At 34.6% G+C, this 10397-nt stretch overlaps 1 protein-coding gene across 1 annotated transcript; it reads right to left on the reverse strand.

The window, feature by feature from the left end:
- Positions 1 to 9032: 9032 nt before the first annotated feature.
- On the reverse strand, positions 9033 to 10079 carry LOC119643429. Its single transcript, XM_038042775.1, has 2 exons — positions 10043 to 10079; positions 9033 to 9981 (listed from the first exon to the last, which is right to left on the reverse strand). Exons 1-2 carry the CDS (start codon positions 10077 to 10079, stop codon positions 9113 to 9115), a joined length of 906 nt encoding a protein of 301 aa, XP_037898703.1. The 3' UTR covers positions 9033 to 9112.
- Between the last annotated feature and the right edge of the window lie 318 nt (positions 10080 to 10397).

A 10397-nucleotide genomic window follows, 5' to 3' on the forward strand; every position in this document is an offset into this window, starting at 1 on the left:
ACACAAACGCTGTCCATCTAATGTCTCAATTCAGCTCAGCCGCCTGTGTGCCTTATGAGCATGAGTTGCTTTATGGCGTACGAATCTCTGATATTGTAAATGGAGGTGCACCAAGGCACCCAGAAGAAGCGACTTGAGCGATTATACTATCACGAATCGCGTAGTTTCCGGTTTGTGCTAAATCTCTGCAGATCCCTACAGAATCCCTACAATTAGGCCAGACAGAGGTGCTGTGACGGAACGGTTAGAGTGACGACAAAGCCACATGTATCCGACTGGTAGAAACAACTGTTATGTTTGTGTTGAAGGGAAGCAGGAAGGGTGTTTGAGGGCCAAAGTCCCAAGATCGTTTTGGTTGTACAATTTGGCTTTCATTGTTCCTTTGCTGGTTTATAATTATATCATCTATTACAATAACTCAAGAATATATTTACGTACAAATATTATATCTAACAATAAATAAATAATTGCAGCACAGCATTAGCTTTAGTGTATCATTACATATACATCATATTATCTTTTGAGTTATCTTGCACTAGCGAAGATAAAGTTGTCATGAATTACTCGAGGATAGAATTTTATATGATTACACCGCGAACCGAAACGGTTAACGGCAACGCCTATCATGACGGGTAGGCGTAGATGTTGGCAGCATTTCCTTTTTCCCTTGCTTGACAGCCGTGCTGCTTGTTGGTTACGAGTAAATAAATTCGGAAAAAATCCATGCATAGGAATAACATGAGAAGCCACAAAGAGTATGGAATTAAAGTAAATAGTAAAATTTGGCTGCATGACGCTGACGTTAGACTGTAGCACAGACGGCCTAAGGTCATGTGGATGATTATTACTCTCAAGAAATATAGAATAGGTTTCTTAGATGTTTTCATTTTTATAATTATTAATTCTCTGAATAAAGTGCAATTGTAACTACAACGAAATATACGTCTTTTATAGAATGCTTTTCATCATTAGTTCTCTAATGACTATAATAGAGCCATTAAAAAATAGTTTTTGACACTGAACGAAGATTACCTGTAGCAGTGGATGGCTCAGCTAAGCCGAGAATCCTGTACGTATGTCATGTATTTTTATAGAATAAATACATAAAACAAAAACACGACGAATGCTAATTTTATTAAGTAATATTAATAATACCAATAAATTTGTAATGTTGCAATATACTTTTCCTAAGTGAGCTACGTCAATTATTTCTCTCATAAGTAGTTAAACAAAAATAAAATCAACAGTAACTTAACGAAAAATCGAACGAGAACAAAAAGCAAAGCACCTTTATTAAATGATTCTCTGTAGCCTCACACGTCCTTTAAATGGACCTTTAACATAACAAAAATTCTTTCTTCGTATGAACTATCTTTGACAACTGGACAACCCACGCAACAGCTAAGTCTACCGCTGAATACGGTTCTATGTCTGCAGCAGCAGCACCTCTCGTAGCTGGTATTGCAAAAGTGGTTTATCATCAACGCCCGATGCGTATAATTTCTCTGCTTTTATAAGCTTATGATTTGTTGCCATTTTTGTACTGAAAACTTACAATGCAACCATGTGGAGTGTGTTTTTTCAATTTATGGTAGCGCAATACGGTTAAAATGAAAAGGAGAGACAAGATTTGTTGTTTGTTTAATGCACTTGCACTTTGATTTAAAAGAAGAAAAACGATTATTTTATTTTTGAATTATTCTTGATTGTTTGTAAGCAAACTTTTTTATTTTAACAAAATAATTTTGATATCAATTACATTAAAATAGCTTCTTTTACGTTGTTGCCCCAACGGTTTACGGCGAGCATGGCGATAGTCATGTTATAGTTTGGTACGCATTGGGAGTCGAAAAATTGGTGTTTATGGATGGCATTGTTAACAAGGAGGGTTATTTGAGGATACTGAAAGAATTTTTGGGAGAAACTACAGATAAACTTGGTGTTTTAGAAACAGTCAAATTATACCAAGATAACGAACTCAGGCGTAAATCCCGCTTAATTCAAAAATAGCCCTTATATAGCTGCCCCAAAGTGCTTCGGGCCCGTCCACAAATCAGCAAGCATGCACCAAATCAAAAATATATGGGAGGAATTGGACCGCCATGTGCGAAAACACTTAATCCCTTCCATCCAAGAACTAGAAAATAGACCATAAGAGGAATGGAGTAAGACCCTTTTTCCTAAATAAGAAAAATAATAAAAAATATGTCAAAACGTTTAAATGACTTTATTAAGCAAAAAAAATACCCCTCCAAATATTAACTTTTAATAATATGCTGTTTTTTTTTCGTATCCTTCCTTATATGACAAAAACCCAATATTAATGACGCTATGGTTTTGAAGTTGTTGAAGTTATTTAATTTTCTTGTCTTGCTTTGTTATTGCAGTACCAAATAGTAAAATAAGTTTTTTAGTTTGGATAATGGATTAGGTTTAATAAACGTTTACTTTTTGTCGAGCGAAAAAACCCAATATTAATGTGACTCACTATATCTTTTTTTCTTTAGTAAAGCGGATTAGGCTTGTTATGAATTTGTATTATTTGTTGCTAGTTTGCGCTTTATCAATGATAGCGACAATGTATGATGTTATATGGGAAGAGTGGTCATTAGAAGCTTTGACGAATTAAGAGTATTAAGTAGGCAATTGAACTAAAAACTAAAAGACAAACAGTTACTTTATTTACCTTTCATAAATTCCAAATTTCAATTTTGCTTCCGAAAATGAAACGTAATTAACGCTATGCATGATCAGTGCGCAGCTTGAAGCAACCGATACTAAGTCATAGAGGTAATAATGTAATCAGGCGACAATGAACTAGACGACGATCATCAATAAAATTAACTATTAATGTTCTGATGTTTAGATTTTTCACTCAAAATGGTGAACACACTGCCTCTTGATACATTCAGGGTTTTAACTATTTCTTGCAAACTTTTCTGTCCAGTTATCAAGAATAGTGCCTACTTCGTTCAGCTTCATCGCTGTCTGCAGGAGAGTTTTTATAATTTTGAAGTCAATGATAACGATGATCAAATCGAATTTTTTTTTTGTTTTGAAAGTGAAAAATGTAGTGTAAATCGTAAAGAAATCATTGAAATGAAATGATCGTTGGCAATTTCCGAAAATAATATTAACTTTTGGTAAAGACCTCTTAAAGATCACATTTATGTGCCAGTGTATGAAATGATTGAGCGAGGTGTTGTATTCATGAATAGAATATTTAGATCACATTTCCAAAAAGGCGTAAGCAAAACAGATTCAGACCATTATGTAGCGGTGAAATAATATGAATATCAGGAGATACACTTCTTATAAAGAGTGTACAATTCGACTACTCATGGCCTACTTCCCTGTATCTATGTTTACAACTCACGTATTTAATCTGAACAGTTTTTAATTCACCTATTATAACCTCGAACATCTCTCTATGGTTTGTAATAATTATCGTTGAGAATCTACTTGTAATATTAATTAGATTCATCTCAAAGAAAATAGTGAATACTGCTTTTTATATTGTAAGGAACTTGTTTCCTTACGGAATACAAGTCCGTCCGCCTGAAATAGTTACCCACAGCGAACCACCTGTCAGTCCGAGCTGTCCGTAAACGTCTGATCGAATTAAGTGAACATGAACAACCTCCCCCAGCAGAAGTAAGAACTCAAAAGTATAAACACAAGTAAGAACTCAAGGTGTTTAAAAGCAGAGTTAAGAACTCAAATGTATGAAAGACTAAGTGGAAAAACTCAAAAGCATAAACACAAGCAAAAACTCAAGGTGTTTAAAAGCAGAGTTAAGAACTTAAATGTATAAAACTATAAGTAAAAACGCAAAATGTCCAAAAGCATAAGGGAAAAAACCCACAATGTTCAAAAACAAGAGTTGAGAACTCAAATGTAGAAAGCATAGGTTTAAGAATCCAATCTGTATTAAAACATAAGTATAAGAACACAATCCGACTTATCCAATTAAGTAAAATCGAATCGGTATGAACGCAGTGGGATACACGTACACTCACATGAGCTCAAACGTACACAGAAGCTACAGCAGCATTGCACAAAGGTATAGCACCGTTAGGTCATATTGAATCTTCAAATAATGTATAAAGCTGATAGCACCGTTAGGGCAAACAAAACATGCAGAACAGACCTTAGGTAGAAAACCTATACATGCCAAACGAACAAACTTCAGCAAAAATCTCTATGTTGTAAAATGCGCAGAATGTGTAGCACCGTTAGGGTATACCAAAACTTACAGGAGTAAGTACGTAGGTAGGAAAAATAAGAACATACGACAATGCATAAACTGCATACCTAAAATGTACAAAGGCACGATCACACATGCCAAGCACGTAGAAACACACAAAGCAAAGTGTATGCAAACACAAAGGCATAGTCAAGCACAAGCACACACGTACCTAACGGTGGTTGAATCGATTTGGTACCTGGGTGTCTGTTGAGCGGACATTTGAACAAGCATAGTGATAAGCTAGACGTAAGTTGGTATTAAGTTATGTATAAGCAGGCTCATGCAAGTCGTAACTAAGCTTGCGACTGCAGCCAACCTAAGCTAAGCATACACACAAGCATAGTACCTCAAGGCATAGGTAAACACATAGAACATGTTGGCAAGAGAACAAGCGAGTGGAACTTCAGCTATAAAAGAGCAGCGCATAGCACAGAATCGTTCAGTTTGGTGTCATAGCCGTCTAAGGTAAGTACCCACGGGCAATTTGACGAGTCGACCTTTACAAAGAATTATTTATTTTTTTTTTTACTTTACGGATAGGGGATGTGCTGGTTTAACTGTTAACTGCCATCCCTGAAGGACTTTTAGGACTACTAACCCTACGGATAGGGGATGTGCTGGTTTAGCTGTTAACCGCCATCCCTGAAGGACTGGGAGGGAACATCCTTTTTCTGTTTACATACGAATAACCAAACAGAGACGGACCGTCGGCCCAGGCAGCTATGACACTGGCAACGTTTCTGTTTCTCTGTAGCGCTTCGCGATAACCCAAAAGAAAAAAAAAATATAATAAGAAAAGAAGATAATCTCTCACCACGTGCAAGCCACACCAGAAGTCGGGTCACCTCGCTGGTTCCTTGCCATAGCCAGCTTCTACACATCGCTGTACTTCTCTCCAGTAAAAAGGAAATAATAAATAAAGGAATTTGTACACCATTCTCCCCTAAAGTCCGGATTATTTTTATTCTAAATTTTCCTGCAACGAACCTTGGAGTGGCTGAATTATACCCCGCCCAAGAAAACTCGTTACAATATATATTAATATATACTAATTATTTCTTGTTTCTACCACAACTTTCATAATTACTGAAAAAGTCAATTCCGCATATTAGTCTAATTTGCCTTAGATGCTTGTTTTCTAGAAAAAGTGCTCTTTCAGCTTATAAGCCCCCTCCTTTTTTTGGTATAACGGAAAAGTGAAAGGGCATTGTATCTTCCTCTAACAGCGTAGAGGAGTAAGCCTAACGGAAATAACGTTCCAGCCTTGCCAACAAGCTCAAGTTCAATACCAGTTATAAATAATCGAATAAATAAACAGATCAAATTACACTTTACGGATATTTACTATCCGAATTATGTTTGTTGTCTACTTCAACGAATACGATTATTTTCAATTTGTGGAAATCAAACCCCATATTGAAAATTTCTATGAAACAGAAATTATTAATTTTTGCTTTCCGGTCGTGTGCAAAAAATAAATAACATTTTTCACAGCAGTGACGATGACTAATAAAATACAATCAATTAAATTAATTGATGTGATTTACATCAAATAACTTTAGTTATTGTACGTATGTGGATTTTGGAAGAGAAATTTAAAGCATTTTAAACACCAATTGTGTCGGAAGAACACTTGATATTTTCTTAAGCTATTATGCCTGTGAAAGAGCTGAACATTTTTGTTCGTTACAAATTTTTAATATTCTGCTGAACATAAATTTTTCGCTGTTTGAATTCAGTTCAGTATGAGCTCTTTTGCTGGGATTTTTATATTTTACAATTTTCTTTGTTATTTTGTCTTTAATCCGCTGCTCTATAGAAACACAACCCGTAAACACTTTATACATTGAATCTAGTTTATTCTCAGCTCTCACAGTTGCACGCTAATATAAAATGACTCATCCAAATCCACCTCGATTCACAGTCATCTGAGAGTAACTTAACTGAGCGGGCCTGAAGTCCAGCTCGATTCACTGCCATCTGAGAGTGATTTAAATGAGCTAGTCTGAAACCACTTGGTGGATTTCGAATTCGTTATACCTCCCATTGATTTGTAAACAATTTCATCTGTTTTTCAATCGAATTCGCTATACCTCCCATTGATTTGTAAACAATTTCATCTATTTTTCAATCGAATTCGCTATACCTCCCATTGATTTGATAAAGTGAGAGTAATTAAGTGAGCAACTTGACTTGTTAGATTATAATCAATTCAATTTCTTCTTTTTCAATAGATTTTATTAAATAATTACAGTAATTTTGTATGGGATAATAATACAACATATTTGCGGTTCACAATTCATTTTTGGTATAATCATAATGTTACGTGTGTGAATCAATAAATGAATGCAAAATTAGCATGTTTATGCCTATAGGTTTGTTTTTAGAAGGAGCAATCGGAGACTTTAAGGAGGTGATATTGACATCGTTAGTCAAGTCTTTTACGGATGAATTATTCTTATCAGTGCTGATCCTTTAGAGATTTTCGTTCTGGTTTGCGATTTTTCTTTTAAATGAACCCTTGCTATGCGTGGTTCGAACAAAATTTTCGAAATCATCATCGTTTGATAACATGCTTGAGAGCCGCAACTTCACTATATACGTTTTCCACTAGTTCAATAGTTTTCAGAACCAAAAGTTTGTGAAAGAGAAAGAGGAAATTTTTCTTTCTTTGTATTTTTTTTTTTTGAAACTTTTTTCAAAAATTTTCTGCACGAAAAAAAGAAACGTCTTGTTTCATGCAGGGTTGCCGTTTTTTTTTGGAGGAGAATAAATATTTTCAATATTTACATTCTAACAAGTGGTCGCTCATTCACTTCTCTTTTAATTTGCTAGAATTCGAAGATAGATTGTTTACTTCTCCTTTAATTTGCCAGAATTCAAAAACATTCTTGGAAATTGTTGAACATGTTTAGCTTGCACGGTGTCCGTATTGCCTATTAATGCCATGCCATATACGTTCAAAACTTTGCCACTTGCTGGTTTACTAGTAGGTTTGAAGATAGGTTGGATACATAAAGGCCCTTATTTTACAGAAACATTGACAACAACAAAATACACTGGCCCTCGACTTTGCATAAACAAAAACACATATTTTTTGTTTGAAACTAAATTGTTCATGTTTTGCACTAATATTAGTTTTTCTTTTTTGTTTTGTAAATGATAAAACCAGGGAAGCTTGATGTGCAGATTTTGTGCTGATTTAAGCGATTTAGGGCTGAGGCAGCCCAAAGTCCGCAGATTCGTGATATACAAAGTTTTTATTTGATATTAGGTAGTTTGGGACCTTCTTCTAAGCGGGCTCCAGAAAAACAAAGTGTAATTGCTTCCTCGGACAATTTTGTTCATCGTATGGTTGTTTTACGTAATGAATATCGTCTCAAGTATAATTGTCCACCTTTAGAATTGGATAAAAATTTGACCATATTTTATGGATTGCAAACGCAAGTGCAGTTTTTTTGTTTTTTGATATTTTGGTATTACAATTACAATTGATTTGAGTGTATTATGAGCAGCATTTGGCTAATACCGGCACTTCAATGCATCGAAACCCTCAAATTTTAGAAACATACTTTTGTACATTTAATTAAAGAAACCACGGTTCGTGATTTTGCAATTACCATATTGAAAGTGGCCATATTTCATACTATCTGCTCCATTAATCAAAGATCCTGATTAAATCTTTTTATTTTTTTCTACCTTTAAGTGCATGTACGCTGATTCAGGCGACGGATGCCCGAGATTCCTTTCAAAGTCGGTATAAACTTTTCATGACCTAAAAATAGATTCGGCAGTTATCTTTTTTTTTATGCATTCATTATCACTATTACATATTCGAGAATCTTAATCATAAGTTCGTATATTAAATTAAGCTATAACAATGCAAATATTTGCGTGGACTTTCAAAGATACATTCGAAGGGTACTTAAAGCGAAAATTATAGAAACAAATCTATAACGCTATCATTAAAATCTCTAATTTGAAATTGTAGACAAATTCTTAAATTAAAGAACCTGCCCTGTGACTGCCTAAACTTTCCTTTTGTTAGATGAATCTCGCATTCGGAGTAACTAACCCTAAGGACATTATAAAATCCCCTGCAGAACGTAATAACAATTAGTTTATTGAAACCACTAAACTTAATTGTTTTATACATTAAAAAAAGAAGCATAAATGCTCGTATGGAGTAAAAACATTATATTTCGTAATTTCGTCTCAACAAAACTGCTAACTAGCTAAGCTACGCGCTATTAATTCTGCCAACTTAGAAATCTTAGAAGAGGGATGAACCATTTCGTCAGACTCAAAGTGCAGATTGAAAAAACCGTATTGATAGTCGAATATTAAAATTTTATACTTTTACCGTCCAAAGACCATTAAAAATTTAAAAACACTACTGGCAGAATTCAAAAAATTACATTTTGAATTATTTGGATCGTGCATCTATCAACACATTTCTCAACATACGCAGCGGTTTAGCTTGAAGCTTTTGACGAGACGACAATGAAATTTAGATTAGAAGTCGCGTTATATATAGATTTGCATTAACTTCCTGTTGATTTTAATGGAGCACACAGACTTTTTTATATTTATAGAATTAAAGTATTTCTTTAAAGCCTTTGCAGACGTCTCTAAAGAAGCGTTTCAGACAGGTTTACATCCAACCGAACATAAGGAGTTTTTTTCCAACAAACAATTAATTTTATGCTATCGTAAGTAAAGTGTAGCATTTTGTAAAAGGATTTGTCTAATACTAGATGCAGAAACTTGACTAAAGGCTCCAACCAGATTGCAAAGTTTTATTCATAAATAAATAACTTTTCTATGAGATGTACAATATCAATTCTTTTATAATAACGCTGATCAATTTCGCTCCAATTGTGCTTCTGATTCGCGCCAATTCCGCTTAACCATTTCTATAATCTGTATATAGAGCCGTGACTTTGAAAAATAATAAGAGGAACATGCAAATAGGAACACCCAAGCAAGTACTAACACGTAATCCGTTTGATGCTCCACGTTGACAAGCAAAGGTGTAAGTGCGAAATATTTAGGAAATTCTGTAGGTTTCAGACCCGTATGACGCGTAACAAATGTGTCAAATTTTACTTCGGCGCGATATTTTACTATAGGTCGTCCTTGATGAAATAGCATTAAAGTTGGCAAGCCGACAATTCCAAATTCCGCATTAAAGCTTGGAAATTTGTACGCATCTACAGCAGCAACTGGCAAGGTTTTGAACGCATGTGGCAAAGCATTAATCGGCAATGCGGACACTGTACAAGCTAAACATGTAGGCGTGTAGAAATAAACCAATACACAGCTGCCAGTTTCATACCGTTTTGTATTGTTTCCAATGGGTTTAAGTAAATCTACAATTTCTTGTACGCTATTCATCATACGTAGTTTATTTAAACCTTTTTCTACGAGCGGATGTTCATTCAAACACTTAACCATTATCGGAGGCTTACGGGAACCAGCTGATGTTACTGCTGGTAGTAAATGTAGAATAAATTCATCATCGGCATAACATATTTCAGAACTTTCTAAAAATATAAGTGTCGTAAAATCGCGTTGACATGACCCTCTTGATATGCCTAACTCATCCAGTGTCATTTCTTCTGCTCTTTTAGATGTTTTATTCGCATTATTTTGACCATCTTTATTAATAATATCAAACAACAAATTATAAAAATTGGATCGACCAGCACATGAAGCTTTTAAGCATAGCGCTGCAGGTAGTTAAAAAAATTTGTTAGCAAATTTAAATATATGTTATCGCAATGTATTCACCAGTTAACAATAACAACAACGGGATTTTATTTATCATCACTAATAATATTGATAAGTTCTGTATTTTTGTCAAAAAAGTAATTTTGCATTTGTTTACAGTAATCTTCTTCTTCTTCTTCTACGACTTAGCAAATCAACTACAAATGACTTGCTGAGTTGAATTCACAATAGTACGATTGTGTACATGCGCTACTGATCGAATGTAAATTATGCAACGTAATGAGCGGTATGACTGAATGATGTGCATAATATTTTCAGTACTATGCCTTGTACAATCTGTATGGGATATGGTAAATTTAGTGCTCATCAAAGTCATGTTGGCGATCACGTAATTGAAAGTCAGCTTACGTTTTCG

This window comes from Glossina fuscipes, unplaced genomic scaffold (assembly GCF_014805625.2).
Source record: "Glossina fuscipes isolate IAEA_lab_2018 unplaced genomic scaffold, Yale_Gfus_2 60776, whole genome shotgun sequence".
NCBI classification, from domain to species: domain Eukaryota; kingdom Metazoa; phylum Arthropoda; class Insecta; order Diptera; family Glossinidae; genus Glossina; species Glossina fuscipes.